Consider the following 21,813-nt stretch of genomic DNA (forward strand, 5'->3'; position numbering starts at 1 on the left):
ACACATAATGGGGGGGGGGGGGTGGGAGGGGTTAGGGTTAGGGAGGGGGGCAAGAATGGAGGAAGGAAGGACTGTATAGAGGGAAAAGAGGGATGGGAGGGGTGGGGGGAAGGGAAAAAATGTTCAATATCAGGATGTGGAGAAAAAGGAACCTTCATACACTATTGGTGGGAATGTTAATTAGTATAATTGTCATGGAAAACTGGATGGATTTCCCCAAAGGACTGAAGATAGATCTATCATGTGATCCAGCTGTCCAAATTCTGGGTATATATCCAAAAGAAATGAAATCAGAATACCACAAGGATACCTGCATGCCTATGTTTTTTTGTGGCACTATTCACAAGATGTGGAATCAGCCTAGGTGTCCATCACCAGATGAACAGATTGTATTAAATGTTATAACACACACATACACACACACACAAACACACATATGCACGTGAATATTATTCTGCCATGAAGAAGAATAAAATCCTGTCATTTGCAGAAAAATGTGTAGACTGGAAGAAATTATGTTAACACACACAGTTTCCTGTGTGTGTGGGCATGCTTAAGTCTGTGTTCTCTCTCATGTGAAAATTTAAAAAAGAAAAAGGTGATCTGTATGTAGAACAGCAATGACAAGAATTTGGGAAGAGAGGGTCAGGGATGGCTAAAGGAAGGTTCAATCAGTCTATACTGCATGCATGCACTGAAATATCACTAATATGTACAATTAATATGTTAATTAAAAATTTAAACAGTTAAAGACAGCCAGAAACAAACACTACAAAGAATAAACACAAATGTAAATGATGGACAAGTTCATAATAATGCATCAATACCTAGTCACCAGTTGTAACAAATACACTATAACACGAATCCAAGATGTCCAGAATAGGGAAACTGAGGCAGGAGGGCATAGAACACGAGAAAATTCTTGGTACTCTATTTGTTATTTCTGTTAACCTAACACAGCTCTGAAAAAGTCTTTTTTTTTTTTTTTTTTCAAGTAGCCAGAGAGGGAATGCAGAGAGACTGAAAAGGATGACAGCAGATTTCTCATGGTGAGATTTCACAGAGGAGCAATATTTTTTAAGTGTTGAAAATTAAAAAAGCTGACAGAATTCTATACCCAGAGAAAATATCTTTCACAAAAATGAAGGCAAAACAAAGACTTCTCAGAAAGACTTCATCACTGGCAAGCCTGCAAAACAAGAAATGTGAAATCAAGGCAGAAGAGAAATGCCAGATACAAATCCGGGTCTACAGAAAGAAATGAAGAGCCCCTAATCAAATGTGGGTACAGAAAGACAGAAGGAAATACAAAGACTTAGAGTCGCATTATTTAAATCTCTCTCTCTCTCTCTCTCTCTCTCTCTCTCTCTCTCTCTCTCTCTCTCTAAGTTCCAAGTTTTATGTAGGTGTTATAGCAGCCTCGTTAATTTTGACCTTCTGGCATCTTTCTCTCTCTTTTAGGAAGAATATCCAGGTTGTCTTTCAGGAAAATGTTTCTTGCCAAATCTCCATCCAAGAGGTTGAAGTGAAGGGGACCCCACATTCCTTCATTTTACGGTGGGCAAATGAGAGCCAGCCTTGGGACTTTGCTGGAAATATTGAGAAAGAGCTCCCCAACTCCTGCGGCTGAGGTTAATAAGGCTATAGAACATAAACTCACATCTACCATCACCTGGGGAAAGCCGGCCCAGGAGAGAAGTCACACAGAGAAAAAGCATCATCAAGAATTGTGAATTGCTGATGCTAGGGCTCTCTGTGACCTGGAGCTCATCTTCCTCACATCCAGCATCCCCTGGACCTCTGACCCTGTGAGCCAATAAATTCTAGTGCCTGTGTGTGTGTGTGTGTGTGTGTGTGTGTGTGTGTGTGTGCGCGCACATGCCTGCACGCACGCGCATGTTGCATTGAAAAATGCGTTTCTGTTGCTTGCACCCAGAAGTATTCTATTATAATACTAAGGTTCAGAGAGCATCACGGGTCAGAGTTAAGGAATTTCAATTCTAGATTGGTTTCTGTCAACACATAATTATGAAATGTTGGCCAAGGATGTTTGTATAACCCTCTGCCCTGAACTCCTATAATACATGCTGTGTGCATTCTTTGCACATTGAAATTCATTCAGCATATAATATGCACTGCTTTGTGATAGGTTCTATCTTGATATCTATTTTAATGTTTATTAACATTTCATTCACTTAATATTTTATTTCCCCAATGAGATGGCACACATAGCCCACAGTGCCCCCTGTAACCCAACACACACACATAGTACACCTAACACGAGTAAACTAATCTTCTGGGACCCTCTCAACTTAAAAAAATTTATGGTTCTGTAAGAATACAATGGCACTAAATATCCTGACTGTTTCCCGATTCCACAGCATTTTGTTCACATTGACCAAGCCTCTTACGCCTCATCCCTGCAATACTATTGGTTTCTTGAGGCAGAGTCTGCCTTAGGCCTTTGCAACCCCATGATAAAGCAATGTCAACACGCTAAAAGCATTATCTCATTTAATTGAACTGCAATCAAATTCCTCATTGCATCCAGAAATTTATTCCTTCACTGAAGAAGAGCAGAAGTGAGCAACCAAGGATTTAGAATGAAAAGACATAAGTTATAGTCCTGGTTCTGCCACTTACTATCTGTGTTACTGGCCATTTTTTATTTAACGTTTCTGAGCTTTCATAACATATAAATGGGAATAATGATCCCTGCCTTCTCTTATAAGGGTGTTGTCTGGGACAAAAGAAATAATTTGCAGGCAAATAAGGACTCAAACAGTATTTACTAGGCACTGCGACATATGGTTGTCTCTTGTTGTGCTAGGGGTGTTGGTTCCAGAAACCCCTTACAGCTACCAAAATCTGATGATGCTCAAGTTCCTTACAAAAAAGGTGAAGTATTTGCCTATGACTTAGGTACATCCTCCCAGATACTTTAAATCTGGGTTACTTTAATACTTAATACAGTAAATGCTATGTACAGAGTTGTTGTACTACATTGTTCAGGAAACAGTGACAAGAAAAGTCTCTCCATATTCAGTGCAGACACAATTTATTTTCAAAAACATTTTTTTTTCGACTCATGATGGTAAAATCTGAAGATGTGGAACTGCAGATAGAGAGCTGATTGTACTCATCAAAACATAATATTCCATTTAAAACTTATAATTATCCTCAGAGGTAGTTACTGTATCCTCACTCAACAGATGGAGTTAGTAAGGCCCAGCAAAGTTAAGCAAAATGTAAGTTCCTTCCATCACTCTATTCTTCTTTGCAAACCTTAGGTACAAATTCCAAGGGTTTCATTCCTCAGGAGCCTGGGGACTATGAAGGCCAGGGAATGTCTGGGCTTCCAAATCTAAACTGCAGAAACAAACAGGAATCCACATGGGTCCTGAGGAGTCCCTGCTCATGCAGGTAGCTGGTATTGACAAAACCCGGGAGCACAGGCCACTACAACTTTTCCCTTCTACACTCAAAGCAGAGTACAATAATCGGTGTGGCGTTCTTTCCTGGCAAGCCAGGGGTTGCCAGAAACTGAACTGTAAACTGCACTGCAAACAGCAAAATTCACTGATCAGAGACACCTGTAAGACAAAGATACTGGTCATACATGGACCCTATAAAAACCCTGCCTACACCTCGATTACACACAAAGGAGTGGAGGTATAACCAAGCCTGAAAGCAACAGAAGAAAATAAAAAAAAAAAAAATGGAGGGAAATCCGCTTACATACAGGTCCATATGCTTATTGCTGATGTCTGGTGCCGGGTGCATAGCTGACATCAGACGTATGAAGGTGAACAGAAACAGATCCCTGCCCTCAGCTGCCTGCAGAGGACCAATAAGCAATATCATCAATGCTCTCCTCTATGACCCAGAGAGGTTCTGGAGGGTCACAAAGGAAGCAGCAAAGGCAGGCTCCCAGAAGACATCAGAAGCTGCTCAGATGGGTAACGTAAATATGCCAAGTTCATTGCTGGAAATCTTGGCACAAGATGTTTCAGGATTATAGTGATACTGGGATTTTAAAAGGACAATATGTACACATACCATATATTATTGAATACTCCACGGGAGTCTGGGGCAACAACTTGTAATAAAGCACATTAATAATTAAAGCTGGAATAGTCACACTGAGAGGTAAGTGAAGGCTCTGAATAACCTCATCTCACTAGAAGTCGTCCCTGACTTTATGAAAAAATTTCAGTTCTGGAATCCAGTTTTGGTTTGTGAAACTGAAAATAAGAGTTTGTACCCTTGTATTAAAAAAAAATGTTGAAGCTGGGCACCGTGACACACACCCGTAATCCTAGTGACTCAGGAGGCTGAGGCAGGAGGATCCCAAATTCAAAGCCAGGATCAGCATCTTAGCAAGGACCTAAGTAACTTAGCAAGACCCTGTCTCAAAAAATAAAATTAAAAAAAAGCATCCCTGGGTTCAACCCCTGGTATATAATAATAATAATAATAATAATAATAATAATATTACAATAATAATAAAATAATCAATTTAAGATAAAAGCTAATTACTATTTCTAGAAGGGACATCTGAAACCACATGTTGATATTTAGTAAAGTCACAAAGCCCTTTTCCCTAAAAGACTTATTGATAAATAATACAATTTAAGACACAGAAATCTTGGGTCTGGAGATAACACAGAAGGTAGAAAAATAAATATAAGAAAAACACTCCAAAACAAAAAAGACTGTGAACAAGACTCCTACCATAACTAAGCCAAAGAGGCAAAGGGTCTGTGCTCCTGCAATTCACTTCACATGGGGATGGACCAGTGTTCTCAGAGAATCTGAGACCTGACTGTCACGGGAGGCAAAATTGACTAAAAAACACAATGGAATCTCCATACTGCTTTCCATAGTAGTTGTGGAATCTGCACTCCCAACAATGTATGAGCATACCATTTTCCCCACATCCTCACCAGCATTTATTATTAATTGTATTCTTGATGATTGCCATTCTAACTGGAGTGAGATAAAATCTCAGCGTAATTTTGATTTGCATTTCCCTGATTGCTAGAAATGTTGAACATTTTTTCATATATTTGTGGACTATTTGTATTTCTCCTTTTGAGAAATACCTGTTTTGTTCTTTTGCCTCTTTATTGATTGAATTATTAGGGGATTTTTGTGTTAAGATTTTTGAGTTCTTTATATATTCTAGATATTAATCCCCTGTCAGAGAAGTAACTAGCAAAGGTCTTCCCCCATTGTGTAGGCTCACTCTTCATACTGTTGTTTCCTTTGCTGTGCAGGAGTTTTGTTAATTTGATGCTGTCCCACTTATTGATTCTTGGTTTTAGTTTTTGAGCTTAAGGGTCCTGTTAAGGAGGTCAGTGCCTGCACCAATATGTTTGAATGCTGACCCTGTTTTCTTCTAGTAGTTGCAAAACAAAACAAAACAAAAGTTTCTGGTCTAATTTCTTGGTCTTTGATTCACTTTATATTGACTTTTTGCAGGGTAAAAGACAGGGTTCTGGTTTCCTTCTTCTACATATGGATAGCCAGTTTTCTTAGTACCATTTGTTAAAAAGGCTATCTTTTCTCCAATATGTTTTTGGCACATTTGTTGATTAGTGAATGAGTGTATCTAGGTGAGTTTGTCTCTGCATCTTCTGTTCTGTTCTATTGGTCTTCGGGTCTGTTTTGATGACAATACCATGCTGTTTTTGTTACTTGTAGTATACCTGTAGTATAGATTGAGACCAGATATTATGATGCTTCCAACACTGCCCTTCTTGCTCAGTATTGCTAGGAAGAAAACCTCCATATGACCCAGCTATTCCACTCCTTGGTATTTATCAACAGGAACTAAAATCAGCATACTATAGTGACACAGGCACATCAATGATATAGCAGTACAATTTACAATAGTCGAGTTACTGAATCAGCCCAAGTGCCGGTCAACAGATGAATGGAGAACAACAATGAGTTTTACTCAGCCATAAAAAGAATGAAATTATGGCATTTGCAGATGAAAATGGATGGAACTGAAGAACTTCGTGCTAAATGAAATAAGTCAGACTCAGAAATTGAGGGTCAAAAGTTTTCTTTCATATGTAAAAGCTAGAACACAATAAAAAAAGTGGGGGAGTCCCATGAAAACAGAAGAGATCAGTGGAACAGAGAAAGGAGAAAGATTGGGAGGGAGGAGGGAGAGAGAAAGGTAAAAATTGCAGAAAGAAACTGACCAAATTATGCTACGTACATATATGTACATATATATATATGTACATATATATGGCACCAATTAGGCTGTATGCAGTGTGGTACATGCCTGTAATTCCAATATCTTGAGAGGCTAACGCAGGAAGATTACAAGTTCAAGGCCAGCCTGGGCAACATAGCAAAACCCTGTCTCAAAAAAATATAAAGGGATGGGGATGTAGTTCAGTGGTAGAGTGCTCCTGGGTTAACTCTCCAGTAAAACACACACACATACACGCAAATAAGAAATGGTAAACAAATAGAAGGAAGACCTGGAGAGTACAGGAAGGGGAGGGAAAGACAAAGTACTGGGGACCGAAATGGAGCAAATTATATTCCATGCATGTATGATTATGTCAAAATGAACCCTGCTATTATAAATAACTATAAAGCACTAATAAAACATAAATAAAAAGTTTTAAAAGCAATGGCTTGTTCCTTGTTGCTATATGCAACGGAGGCTTTCTCAGCCCTGTTTTACTATCCTCTCGCTGGAATCTGATACCACTGGTTTCGCCTTCCTGGGTCTTCCATGGCAACACAGCCTCCTGTCTTCCCTGCCTTCTCCCTGCTTATCTCCTCAGTCTCTGCAACCGACTCATTTTTTCTCTTATCTCTTGGCACCGATGCTCCCCAGGGAAGGGATGGAAGCATTCTGTCAGTCCACACGCTCTGCAAACCTCAACCTGTACTTCCACTGCCCCACGGCCGCTCCACAGTGGTGCCCAGCGAGTAGCTTCCCTCCCTCCTCACTAAGCTCTGCACTGAGGCTCCAACACCAGCCCCAGTCCCCGCCTCCTCCACAACCCCACCCACCCAGCTCTGCCTCCTGGACACCCCACCTCTGCGTTATCTTTTCCCTTCTTTCAGGTCCCCATCTCTGGACCCAGAGTAACCTCTGCTCCCATACCCCACCTTGAACCTCATTCTTCCACAAGCTTCCAGTTTCACCTTCATCAGAATCTATTTTTCACCCACAGCATAAAACAAACCTGAGCTTGGGTTCTGTTCCTTATTCTTCCTCCACCTCCACCCTCTACTCACCCCTACAGCAGCGCTTACCAAAGTAATTGGAAACTCTGCCCCCTTGTACCTGCCCCCCAAGACCGACAGCTCCTTAAAGGTGCGACCAGGGTGTCTCTCTTTGCATCCTCAGGCCCAGCTAGCATGTAAAGCTATGGTAGAAACTCAACAAATCACTGATTCAGTGAAGGCAGTAATTAATTGGCCCCATCTTAGTATGGGAAGCTGGGAACCCTAAAATCATGTTACATGGAAAAAGCATCCATCACCATAGTGTGGGTGCTTAACATAGACCTGTTGAATGATCAAGTATCTATTCCATTAACCTTTACGGACTCAGCATCTTCTTCCTCATATACACATGAATTAAATGGGTTTTGAGCTCTAAATTTAGCTCTAACTTTTCTTGGGGGGAGGAGTCCTAGGGATTGAACCCAGGGATGCTTTACCAATGAACAACATCTCCAGTCCTTTTTATTTTAAGACAAATTCTCATTAAGTTACTGAGGCTGACCTTGAACTTACAATCTTCCTGCCTCAGCCTCCTGAGTTGCTGGGATTACAGATGTGGGCCAACACAACCCGCCATGTTTTTGTTTGTTTGTTTGTTTGTTCGTTTGAGTTTTATAGTGCTAGGAATTGAACCCAGGACCTTTCACATGCTAGGCAAGCATTTTGCTACTGAGCTACATCCCTAATACTGACATGAGTTTCACAGACATATATGGTCAACTCATCTTTTTATTTTAAATTGTCAATGAACCTTTGTTGTTTTTTTACTTATTTATGTGTGGTGCTGAGAATTGAACCAGTACTTCACACCATGCTCGGCCAGCATTCGAAATTAAATGGATTCAACATTGTCAAAAGCTATATGATAAAGAGAGGAACTGAATAATCTGACAAAATAATTAGGACAAGGTATATAAATATACAAAGTAGTATAAAGCACAAATAGAAACAATTCATGTTTCTAAAACTAAGATACTGAAGAATTGAGCAGCATGGCTTGGGAACTACCTCATACTGAATTCTTAGACATGTGCTGAAACCAGTCATGATGCAAACTGGATTCGGTGCGGGCTAACAGTGTAAATAATATGTCAGAAAACCTTCATGTTGGAAGCTGACCCTACATACACTTCAGAAGCAAATTATACCTAGATTTGACCTTCATACTCAAAACTTACCCTCCTGATGCACCAGGAAAATGCACAGACCCCACACGGAAACACTCTAGGCCACTATAGGAGACAGCTACATGTGTCAAACCTTCCAAAGTCGCAAGACAAACTAAGAAACTTCGGGCGTGTGGGTATGATGATCAGTCAAGATCATCCCAGAACAGTAAAGCTCCTGACATTCTCCAGAACAGTTTTGGTTTTGTACAGAAAGTTTTTAAATGGTTTTATTGAGATACAATCACATAATATACAATTCATCAATTTTAAGTGTACAATTCAATGCTATACAGAGGTAGGCAACCAATTTTAGAGTATTTTATCAACTCAAAAGAAATTCCATCTCTTTTCCATTCCCTAATTGTCCAAAGCCAGTAGCCATTTACTTTCTGTCTATAAAGAATGGCACATTGTGGACATGTTTATATAAAACATAAAATCCATGGTCTTTTCAAGTTTCATCTGTGTAGTAGTATGTGTACATATATCCATACTACAGCAGAGAAAAAGATTGAAGTTTAAGCTGGGCACAGTGGCACACACCTTTAATCCCAGCAGCTCAGGAGGCTGAGGCAGGAGGATGGTGAGTTCAAAGTCAGCCTCAGCAATTTATTGAGGTCCTAAGCAACTCAGTGAGACCCTGTCTCTAAAAATATATGAAAAGGGGCTGGGGAAGTGGCTCACTGGTTAAGCACCCCTGGGTTTGACCCCTGGTACCAAAAAGAAAAAATGAAGTTTATTCTTTTGATAGAAATTCATTCTATAATACTATATTGTTCAGACATACAAACATATCCCCTGTGTTTATTCATTCATCAGTTGATAGACATTTGGGTTTTCACTTTTTAGCTATTCTGAAGAATGCTTCTATGAACATTTCTGTACCAGATGTTGCACAGACTTGTGTTTTCATTTCTCTTGGATAAATGCCTTGGAATGGAAATGCTAGACTATTTGCCAAAGAGACTACAGCATTTTATATTTCCATTAGCAGTCTGTGATGTTTCTGATTTTTCCACATTCTCACCAATACTTGTTATTATCTAACTTTTTTATAGCTATACTAGTAGATATGAGATGATAGCTCGCTGTGATTTTAATTTGCTTTTCCCTGGTGACTAATGATGTTGAACATATTTTCATGTACTTATTGGTCATTTATGTGTCTTCTTTAGAAAACTGTCTATTCAAGTCCTCTCTCCATTTTTACTTAGATTATTATCTTTATATTGTTGAGCTGTAAGAGTTCTTTATATATTCTGCATACACATCCCTTGCTAGATATAAAATTTGCAAGTTCTTTCTCCCATTCTTTAGGTTGTCTTTTCACTTCACTTGATGGCATAATTTGGAACACAAAAGATTTGAATGCTGAAATTCAGTATACCTATTTTTTTTCTTTTGTCACTTGTGTTTTTATTGTTACATCTAATAAGACTTTCTCTAAACCAAGGTCATAAAGGTTTATTCCCAGGTGTCTTCCACAAGTTTCAGTTTTAGCCCTTACATGTGGGTCTACAACCTATCTTGAGTTCATTTTTGTATGTGCTGCGTGTAGGCTTTGCTTTTTAATTGTATATAAGCTACATACTCATGAATTATAGAGCATCTCCTTCTATCTTTCAGTTCTCTACATGGTACTAACCCACTCCTCCTCCCCACCTTATTAATGCTCTCATGTACTCTATGAACTTATTCTTTTGAAACTATTCAGTCAATATATGATTGTTAAATTTCTTCCAGAATGTGTCCTTGCTTTGCAAATAAAGAGCGCACTGCAGCAGGGGAGAAAAGATAACCCTAGTATCATATCTGATATTAATATTTAGTGCATTTATTTGTCATACTGTTGAACAATAATTCTCTATTTTGACCTTCTATAGGAAAAAATGTTTATTTTATTCATATCACAATTCAAAGGAACTTTTTTATCTTTGCTTTGTAAAACATTTATAGCACATGATTTTTGACTCTCCTGTTTTTGAGATGTATTTTTTGCCTTAATATTTTTGAATCAAATTAAATATTTAGCCTTCAATATTGTTCTGAAATATAACTTCAGAAATCTATTTTCCTTAAGTTTATTATGCTAATTTAATATCCAAGCTATCTTACAAAATGCTGATTTTGTAATTTATAATATTGTATTACATTAAATTGGTGTATTTATAAAACTACAGAATTAACCATAAACCAGTTCAGATGGGTCAACTTCCGAAATAATTACAGATAAAAATTTCAACTATTGCAATGACACTTTCATTAGGTTAATGGGTTTGAAACAAAATGATTGTTTACCAAAATATTTGATTACTTAAACAACCATCAACCACCCCTGCCTCCACCTTCAATTAAATTAGCTTTTAAAATTTTATTAAAATTTACCATAATGAGCTTTTTAAACTAAGTTTAGTGATTTCCCAATCTATCAACATTATGTTTCATTGGATTTACAAAATTTCTGAATGAGAATTCTGCTTGCAAATCTAGACATTTAGTGTTAAATGACAATTATAATAATTCAGTATCATTAACTTACAAGGATTCATTTTTATAAACACAAATAAATAGTATATTTGTAAACTCAATTTTTTTTTTACATACTGGGTAAAGAGAATTATCCTGTGCCAATGGCTTTTAGGAAGCAATAGATTTGAACTGTCACAACTTCAAGAATCTTGAATTACAAGATTCTTGATTCTCTTAGATGTCATAGACTCACAGACCTCTAGGATGTAAGAGATTTTAATTATCTTATAAAGGAATTTATATCAAGAAAGACTAATGATTTTTCCATCATGAAGAAAACGACTAGAATTATCTTAACCTACATTACTGCAGAATATTAAATTTTATTAAAGGTATTCACTTGCTAAACTCCCAACTTCTCTGTTAGGTCTATTCCTCTTTTGTATCTTGACTTTCCTTCTGCTTCATGCGCTTCCCTTTCTTCCAACTGGTGGGGTCATCTCTGTCATCATTCCTGCTTTGCTCACCCAAGCCACCAACTTCCCTCCTGGCCTCCTTGCCAGTGTCAAGTTGATCCACCCACCATTCTGTCCTTCCATTGTATTCTCTTCCAGTTTTATAGTTTGAAAATTGTGCTGCTGCTTTTTTAGATGGTAATGTCTACAGCCTCTTGCTGTAAGGTTCAGATTAAGTCCACCCTGTGCAGACCCTTCCTCATGTTCCAACAGTCTTTCAGAGAATAAATAAATAATCTACAGCATTCCTATTTGGGCCAGACTCTGACACACTTAAACTCCACTCATGTCTGTCTCCCTGTCTGTCAAGGATCAATCCACTGGAAGTCACCACTTTATCAAGACTTTCTAATTTATCCAAAGAGGTGAATTTTCTACTGAGTCATTGCATGAGTCATAATATATGTCCCCTGACACCCCATTCATGTCACTTAGAGCAAGTAAAACTACATTCTCCAGGACTAAGTTTCCTCAAGGGTAACATGAAGGGAACTCTTGTTTCTAAATGAATTTGAATCCTAAAACGCTATCAAGTTTCTCATTTCCAGGCTTATATTTGCCTTTCTTGTTTTCATGATTTGCAGAAGTGAAAAGACACCTAAACTTCAACTACCTGTTTATGTGGATTGGTAACTATTTGCCTTTCAAATGAGGGTGAACTATTTTTTTCCACCTTTAAAATATCCTGTGAACATCATTTCCATTTCTGAACTGCTCCACAGTGTTTTTCTAACTATAGTGTTTGTGCTAAATGTGAATAGACCTGCAAATTAATGCAGTTTAGCTCACTCGAAATCCAGATTGGCAAGTTTCTTTCTCTGAACCCAGGCAAACAGGAGAACAGGAGTCAGTTTAGAAGGATAGCTGTTTTGAATGAGGGGAAGAGGTCTGTGTTCATTTGTGTATTGCAACCTTTTACCTTTTAATAGGTTATATGTATATATTTTGACCTAATCATATAACAGGTTATTTTTATTTTTACAGACTGCATTTTGATTCATTGAACACAAATGGGGTACAACTTTTCATTTCTATGGTTGTACATGATGCAGATTCACACCATTCATGTAATCATACATGTACATAGGGTAATGATGTCTGTCTCATTCCACCATCTTTCATACCCCTGCCCCCTCCCCCCTCTCATTTCCCTCTACATAATCTAAATTTCCTCCAATTCTTCTCTTATCCTCCCCCATCCCCATTATGTATCATCATCCACTTATCAGGGAAAACTTTCAGCCTTTGGCTTTTTGGGATGGGCTTAAGGGCTTTAAAAAAAATACTGTAAAATATTAAACTAAGTAGATTTTAATCATTCAAGAATATATTTTCAACGCTATAGTAACTAGGCAGGTACTATTGTTTCCCTCACTTTATAGATAAGGAAACTGAGGCAGAGATAATTTGACATTCCTAAAGCCACCTAGGCTTCAATTCCATTGTCTGGTTCCAAAGCATGTGTTATTCAACTTGAAATCAAGTGAAATGGTATTTCTGATGCATATTAATAACAATGTGACAGATAAACCATGGCCTTGATTTTGTTTCTTTTCAGTTCTTTATTTTCTTAAGCACAAAAAGTCACTGTCAGAAAAATCATTTTGTTTCATCAATGTGTAAATCCAATCAGTGATAATACGCTCTTTGCTAATGGAGAGAGAGGGGAAAGACACGTTTGAAAGCCACCAAGAGAAAACTTCCATACTGTGTTACCAACTGATCAAAGTTGCACTCTGCTCTGGCAAGAAGTGAAATTGGTAGGTCAACTGTAATTGTGTGAAAGAGAAAGGGAGAGTAATCAACAAGATTTTGAGGGCATGACTAGACAGGACTTGGGCTAGTTTGGAAATCACCTTGATGCATCTTCTACTTCCCAACAAATTAAGGTATATCAGGAACATTCGAAGACATTTCAAAAGGACATCCTTTTGAAATATAGGGGATTCATATAAGGGATTCACCACTTTTTACAGTGGTTAAATTTTCAATATTTAATAAAAAAGTTCTTTATAACAGCTTCAAAACTACCCCCCATAGCACTATATAAAGTGGGCAAAACTGTTCTATTAAAAATGGAACTAATTTTTTTTAAAAAAAAAGGCATCAGATTAACAAAAATAGCTCTAATCTGAGCAGAAAGATCTATTTCAATTTGGATTTATGTCAAATCTTTCCAATAACAATCAGACTTTGCTACTGTCCTAACCTGCTCAACAAAGCTAAACAACCCATCACTTCTCTGTGTATCCGGTGATGCCTAGCTGTGGAAGAAGGTGGGAGGAACGGGTGGTGGTGGTGGTCACCTACCAGCTGCTGTTAAAATCTGTCAACTGGCAAGTAAAGTCTCCTGATTTGTGAGCAATTTCCAAAAGGAAAAAAAAAAAAAAAATCAAAAGTACCATCTGGGAAGTGGGAAGAAGATACCACTTGGCAAAAATGTTTCGGCAAACACAGAAACACACACAAACACATCAATGTGTGTACACACACACAGGCACACACACACACATACACAGAAACACAATGGTCTCAAGATAAAGCCATCAACCCCCTCTTACTACTAATATTTTTTCCCAACTAGACTAACATGAAAAGTGAGGTCAGAGAGTTAGTGGGTGATAGAACAGCTGGATTCTATTGATAGCCCCACTGCTGACTCACTACCCAATTTCAAGCAAACCACCTGTTATGAATTTAGGGCACAGCTTATCAATTTGCAAAGCAGGTGTGAGTATTCTCACCTTCCACAAATCATGAAGCTCATTTAAATGAGGATTTCAAAGAACTGTGCTATTCTGGGAACATAATTCCAGAAAGGAAGTGTAATAGATCATTTTTAGAGTTCCACGTGCTCTCCATACACTTGTCAAGAATCTTCACAATCAAGAGGAAACACCGGTGGGCACTGCTATTTGTTCACACAGGTGCAGAGGAAAAGCTCAGCGCCTGTTCCCATGGTGCAGTATGGCTGCCCAGGTACCAGAAGAATGTGAGGATCTTTATGTCTCCTTTCTCTGCACATTCACCTGAGACTTTGCTCTACAGGGACCACTTCATTCCTAATTGTGATGCTCAAGCTGGTCCTTTACGGGAACCACTTAGATAAAGGTAATTGTGCAAAGTACCACACTGCTTGAAACTCTGGCTTCAGACTGAATTTTGCAGAGGAATATAGTTACTTGTACTTTTCTTCCTTTCTTTTATTTTTCTCTTCCTGGTGCTAAGGATCAAACCCAGCTCTTGTGTACACTGGTCAAGTTCTCTATTACCAAGCTACAGTCCCAGTCCTACTTCCACTTTTAAGAAATAGGTCTCAAAATTTGATATCAAAATATTGTATATTTGTCTTTGATTATATCTGGCAAATTCCATTGTTTCTTCTACTTCTTTTTTAAAATTTTTACTTTAATAAAAAGTTCAACTATTTAGTACTTTCAAGTTCACATTAATACATTAATCTCGAAGTTCCCTCTTCAAATGGTCTTTAAGTTCATTCAAAACAATAGTGGCATTTACAAAGAAATATAACAAGAATATTTCAACACCAGTCATACTACAGAATAACAAAACTTCAGTCTTCCAGAATGTTAATGTTTTGATGACTTTCCCCATTAAGTCATAAAAACTGTTCTCCTTGATCAGTCCTTCGAAGCGATTCTTAATCCTACTTTGGCAACTACAATTAATATAGAAATCCATCTTTAAAAATTCTCCAACTTACATAAAAGTTTAGACAAACAAAGAATCTGTGGTTAATTATTTATACAGGGAGCATAATATTGTGATGAAGAGCCAGACAGTCTACATTAGAATCCTGCTCTCCAAATATGAGCTGTATGACCCTGGGTGTAAGTGCTCCGTACCTCAGTTTTCTCCTTTGAAAAATGGAGTTGATAATTATAGAATTGTTGGGAGAGCTAAGTGATTTAATGCACATAAAACACTTAGAACTGCTTGATACACAGTGAGTGAGCTTTCAGGAAATGAGAGTGATCCTAATCATCATCATTACCAACCCCACCACACCATTCACTATAATCCAGAAAGGGCAGAACCCCAGCAACTGAGGCTCTGAATGAAAGGCTGTAAGACAACGAATTGAGGTCAGAGGCCAAACAGAAATGACGATCCAACTCCCTGCATGCACAACGTAACAGCATAAATTCTGCCTCCCAAAGCCCAGTCACACCAGGATGGACACAGTGATGACCCCGAAATGAAGAGCGGCTCAGATGGCACATCACAGCTTCAGTGACAGAAGAATGCAGGCAGCAATTCTTTTTGATGTGTGAAACTCAGAAGTTTCTTCTTCCTAAGGAATCAAATCCCATATTGGGCACAACCCTCATCAGTGAGGGAGTACACAATAAAAATGGGCAACTTTTCAAAGATATACTGACTGTACAAAGCTCAAAATTCCTTCTGAAATGAAAAGGCTCTTTTCAAGCAGTTTGGGGAAAGGGAAAGAGAAAACAGAAGGACTTGAATCAAGCATGGCTGACTGGAGACTTCTGAGGACTGTTTCTGACAGGCACCCACATCTGATCCCATGGGAAGATCAAGGAGCGTGAACTACCAACACAATATAAAACAAGCAAGGTGGTGTCACTATAGCACCAAAGGACAGTTATTAGTGATGTGGCAACTCTGAAAGTATTACTGCAGTGCATGAAAGCCTAGATTGAAACACAGTGAATGACCACCTCGAGTTTCAGTGTCAAAAACAGAACAGAATAACATAGTGAGAGAAGAATGACGTTAAACATTTCAGCCAGTGAGACTTCGGCACCAACTGATCTGAATGGCCTACAGGTGTAAAAGATTTTCTTATGCCTGCCCTTGCCATGTGACTTTATGAACGGATTAGAGCCCTTATTAAAAAAAAAAAAAAAAAAGGTTATGCACAAAACTCAGTGAGTTTGCTCTCCTTTCCTGCCCTTCTACTTCCTGACCAATGAAGGTGCAGGTTTAGAGCCACCAACCAGAGAATGAGTGACTTCTCTCCAGTCCAGATCATTGTTCTCCTGCTTGGGCTCAAATTTTGAGATGGTCAGAGTCATTTCTCTTCACTGGTACCACATGGATACTACTAGGTCTGTATTCATTTTGGAAAGCACAGCCGGTAGAAGTGCAGCACAGTCAGTGCTGAACTGGGATATGCAGTCATCGACTACACCTTAGGGATAAAGTCACAGAAGCTAGAGGACAAACCAGAAGAGAGGCTCAATATGTTCTCTGAGAACTTTTCCCCACCTGTCCTATTTTTTTTCTGTTTTATCAGTGCATTATAATTAAACCTAACAGTGGGATTTGCTATTACATATTCATACATGCACACAATATAACAGTAAAATTTAGTCAATTTCATTCCCCAGTACCTCCCCTTTCCCTTCTCTCCTCCTCCATCTGGTCCCCTTCCTCTACTTTACTTGTCTTCTATTTTCATGAGATCCTCCACAGAGAGAGAGAAAGACAAAGAGAGAAAGAGAGAGAGAGAGAAACATGAGAGACATATACACACAGACCTCTATCCCCCTCTTCATATAAGAAAAAATGTATGACCCTTGAATTAGAGTTTGACTCATATTGCCTAGCATGAGTTTTTTCAGTTCCATCCATTTACCAGCAAAAAACATAATTTCAGTCTTCTTTATGACTGAATAAAACTCCACGATGTGTGTGTGCATGCGTGTGTATACCACATTTTCCTCATCCATTCATCCATTGACAGACACCTAGGCTGGTTCCATATAGTTTGCCTATTGTGGATTGTGCTGCTATAAGCATGGATATGCATGTGTCATTATATTATGCTGACTTTAATTTCTTAGAATAAATACTGAGAAATGGTATAGCTGGGTCATATAATGGTTTTCTTCCTAGTCTTGTGAGACTTCTCCATACTAATTTCCATAGTGGCTGTACTAATTTACAATCCCATCAACAGTATTCCTTTTTCTCTGTATCCTCTCCAGCATTTATTATTGTTTGTATTATTGATGGCTGCCATTCTTACTGGAGTGAAATGAAACCTCAGTGTAGTTTTTATTTGCTTCCATTTTCTAGTTACATAAATTATAGTCAAATTTCAGAAAAAAAAAGATTAAATTTAAGGCAAAGAGCATTAAATGGACAATTTAGTTTTACAAATGATAAAAAAGAACCACTGTGAACAATTTTGGGGAGCCATGCAACATTTAAATGTCTAAAAAATGAAGGAAGACATACTTTAAAGTCTGACAGATCAAGTAGACAAAAAACAGCTGAAAATATGAATATAATTAATAGTTACCTGTACATCAAACTTCATCCTTTAAAAGCAAAGAAGACAGCTCAGTTTCAAGTGTCACAGTATTTACAATATATTTGGTTATCAAGGAAAACCCAGTACATTACTAGAAGGAAAAGCTTCTTCATCTCTTCCCAAGCACTACTTGAGCTCCTAAGACATGCCAGAATGAGCGCTGGCTGGTGTTACTGAGGTGACCAAGACAGATACCATACTGCTTCTGCAGAGCTTAGAAACTAATGAAAGAGAGAGAAATAAAAATGGATGCTACAGTTTGAATGTGTCCCCTTCAAAATTCAATGCCAGTGTGACAGTAAAGAGGCAGGGCCTTTAAAAGGTGGTTAGGCCATGAGAGCTCCTTCTCATGAATGCAATTAGGATTTACCAAAGAGGCTTCCGGCAGAGGTCAGTGAGCTTGTTCTCCTGCTTTTCCACTTTCTGCCAGGTGAAGATGCAGTCAGAAGGCCCTCATAAGACACCAGATATGGACCTTGATGATGGACTTCCCAGCCTACAGAAATGTGAAAATCAATTTCTACTCTTCATTAATTACCTGATCTCAGGCATTTTGTTATAGCAGCACAAACAAACTAAGACAATGGGTCAAACAACACAGTCTGACATATACTTGGACATAAAAAATACATGGGTCAGGCAAACTCCTCCCACCCATGTAATCCATGTGATATTTAAGGAACAGTCTGCTAATCAAACAGAAAAGATAGCAAGAAAGAACTCCTAGAAACTCAGAGGGTTTAGGTATGACATAACATATGATAATTTATTCTAAGGCATATAAAAGAGGAAAAAACTACCCAATTTGTTTTAATACAGCGAAGTGCAGCAAACATGGAAAGTTATCACAGATAACCAAATAAACTTTATCTCAAAAAGTCAAGGATAATCCAGATAAGGTGGCACGCCTGTAATCCTCACTACTCAGGAGGGTATGGCAGGAGGATAATAATAAGTTTGAAGCCAGACTGGACAACTTATCATAAAGATCCTGTCTCAAAAACAAAATTAAAAAGGGCAATGGGTGTAGCTCAGTGGAAGAGTGCTAATCCTAGATATGCATAAAGTCTTGGTTTCAATCTCTAGTATGGAAAATAAATTCAAGAATAGTTTGCTATAAGCAATTAATATATCACATAGGATTTGATCCAATGGAAAGATAGAAAATTTTATTGTCATCTCTTAATAGGTGATCTATAAGTGACTATGGCAAGATTGCAGAATATAAGGTTAATATTTAAAAGTCAATTGCTTTCCTATGTACCATCAATAGAATTAGAATATACTAACAATTCATTTAAGATTAAACATACAATACCATTTTAATAAGCACCCTAAAAAATGAAATCCTTAGAGTTAAGTATTTTGCCAATGGCACAATCCATAAAATAAACAATTGTTAAGATGCATTTCATAAAATCAAAAGCTGCTGCTCTTCAAAAGACTTTTCAAACCACAGACTAGGAGAAAATATTTGCAAAAGACATAGCTGATAAAGGACTGTTTTTCAAAGTACACAAAGAACTCTTGAAATTCAACAATAAGAAAGCAAACAACCCATAAAAGTGGGTAAAATATCAGATAGACACCTCACACTGGACTACACATGGGAAATTAAGTAAATGAAAAGATGTTCAACATCATGTCATTAAAATTGAAAATTAAAACAATGAGATACCACTACATACCTATTAGAGTGGTGAATACTAAGAATGTGGATCAACAAGAATTCTCATTCACTGCTGGTGGGAAAGCAGAATGATGCAGCCACTTTGGAAAATAGTTTGGCAGTTTCTTACAAAACCAAGATTTTACTGTGTGATTCAGCAATCATGCTCCTTGGTATTTACCCTAAAGGAGTTGAACACTTACATCCACACAAAGAGCTGTACATGGAGATTTATAAGCATCTTTATTTATAATTGCCCAAATCTAGACGCAACTAATGTTCATCAATAGGTTAATTGATAAATTAATCTGTTAGATCCAGACAATGTAATATTTTATGGCACTAAAAAGAAATGACTTATCAAGCCATGAAAAGACATGGAGAAACCTTACAAATATACTACTAAGTGAAAGAACAATCCAAAAAGGTTATATACTATATGATTCCAACTATATGACATTTTGGAAAAGAGAAAACTATGAATAGTATAAAAAGATCAGTGATTGCTAAGGATTGGGAACAGAAGAAAGGATGAAAAGTCAGACCACTAAGGATTTTTAGGTCAGTATATGTTATATTGATGGATAGATATTACTACATACTCATCAAAACCTACAAAATACATACCATCCAGAGGGAGCCCTAATGTACTAGGATGATAATAATGTGTCTCAGGGCAGGCTCACTGATTGTAACAAACATATCACTCCAGTGGAGGATGCTGATGGGCAGGGTGGGCAGGGTGAGAACAGAAGGGGTATAAGAACTCTGTATTTCTGATCAATTTTACTATGGGCTTAAGACTGCTCTAAACATAGTTTGTTAAATAAAAACAAAAAAACTACCCTCATTTTCCATAACTTTCATTTTAAAGATAATACATATATATCACTTTTCTTAGTTGAAAGAGTGGTAATTAGGAATAAGAAAATACTAGGCCCTTGCCCCATCTCTCAACTCTGCTCCTCAGAGGCAAACACTTGAAACTCTTTGAACTGATTCTTCTCATATTTACCCCATTTTTCTAAGTATATTTACACTGGTATTTTTACTTATGAAGATCTATTTTACACTACTCCCACTGTCTTTCCCCTTCATCCCCAAAGAATATGTAAAATTTTTAGTTAAATCAAAAGTTGGTCTTTATATTATTATGACCATAAAAGTACTATTCACATTTGAATTACTTTACTGATACTTATGAAAGGGCCACAGAAAAAATGGAAAAATAGCCCACATTCCTAAATAAACAGTTTAAAGACATTAGTGCTGTCCCTAATTTCTACATAGGATTAATAAAACAATTTTTTTTTTTTTTTTTAGAATTGGATAAAGTAGTTTCCCTATGAACTTTAGAATTCAACATTTCATTCATGAAAGTGAATACCAATGTTTGGTTGAAAAGTGGGTAATTAGGACAAGCTTTACAAAGAATCAAGGCATTGCAATTTTTAAGAAAAAGAATGGAGTAGCTTTTTCTAAAATAACCATCCCACAAAAATTGGAATAAAAATTTTCTTTATATTATCAGTCAGTTCCTAAACAGTATATATGGTTAAGTAAGCTAACAGCAATGAGGCTAAAAAGCTAAGCACAGACCTAATTATGTTTGTGGGGAGACATGAGTCAGAAGTCAAATTCTCCTAAGGAAAACAAAATACCTGGACTTTTAATTGAAATCTCAGAGGTACAACACCTTATGAATAAGGGCTATCCTTAGGAATAAAGGTAAAGATGGAGATAAACCTGTCACAACAAAGCCTTAAAAACAATCCTTGAAAGTATCCAGGTGACCCACTGGGACTCTAGCAGAAAAATTAGCCTTCTTTGCAGGAAGTCAAAATCATCCAAAGCCTCTACAATTTTTTATCTACAATGTCTGGCTTTGGGTCACAAATTACAGGGCTTATGAAAAAAATAAGTATCAAATGACAATAAAATCAAAGAAACAATTAGTCAATAGAAATAGAAGGATAAGTGATTCTAATAATGGAATTATCAGACAAGAATTTAAAATTATTAAGATTAATGTATTTGGGGGCTGGGTTATGGCTCTGTGGTAGAGCACTTGCCTAGCATGTGTGAGGTACTGGGTTTAATCCTCAGCACCACATATAAATAAACAAAATAAAGGTCCATTGATAACTAAAAATTTTTTTTAAATTAATGTATTTAAGAACATAAAGGCTGAATATTTAAATAAAGCTCTAGAATCTATTTTTTTAAAGATGGAATCAAGTGGAAATCTAGAACTTAAAACCATTCTACAACTAAAATTAAAAATTCAATGGATGTGCTCAATAGCACATTAGACAATGCAGAACAGAAGTTACAGACACACAGAAGTTACAGAATCACATTTAGAAAAACACTGTAAAAAAAAGAGTACAAATAGCTTAGAAATATGTATAACAGAAA

The 21,813-nt window shown here is 37.3% G+C and overlaps 1 protein-coding gene across 8 annotated transcripts in view; it reads right to left on the minus strand.

Annotated features, from left to right (window-relative positions):
• SYT16 (synaptotagmin 16) overlaps positions 1–21,813 on the minus strand; it is a 253,687-nt gene that overhangs the window by 64,807 nt on the left and 167,067 nt on the right. For 5 of the 8 annotated variants that reach the window (XM_079125823.1, XM_079125824.1, XM_079125821.1 and 2 more), the window contains one exon: positions 18,097–18,222. The exons of the other annotated variants lie outside the window; for them this stretch is intronic. In XM_079125823.1, coding sequence (XP_078981949.1) covers positions 18,097–18,222 — 126 coding nt within the window. The remainder of the gene's footprint in view (positions 1–18,096; positions 18,223–21,813) is intronic. 8 annotated transcript variants of the gene reach the window in all.

This window comes from Sciurus vulgaris (genome assembly GCF_902686455.1).
Source record: "Sciurus vulgaris genome assembly, chromosome: 2".
Taxonomy (NCBI): domain Eukaryota; kingdom Metazoa; phylum Chordata; class Mammalia; order Rodentia; family Sciuridae; genus Sciurus; species Sciurus vulgaris.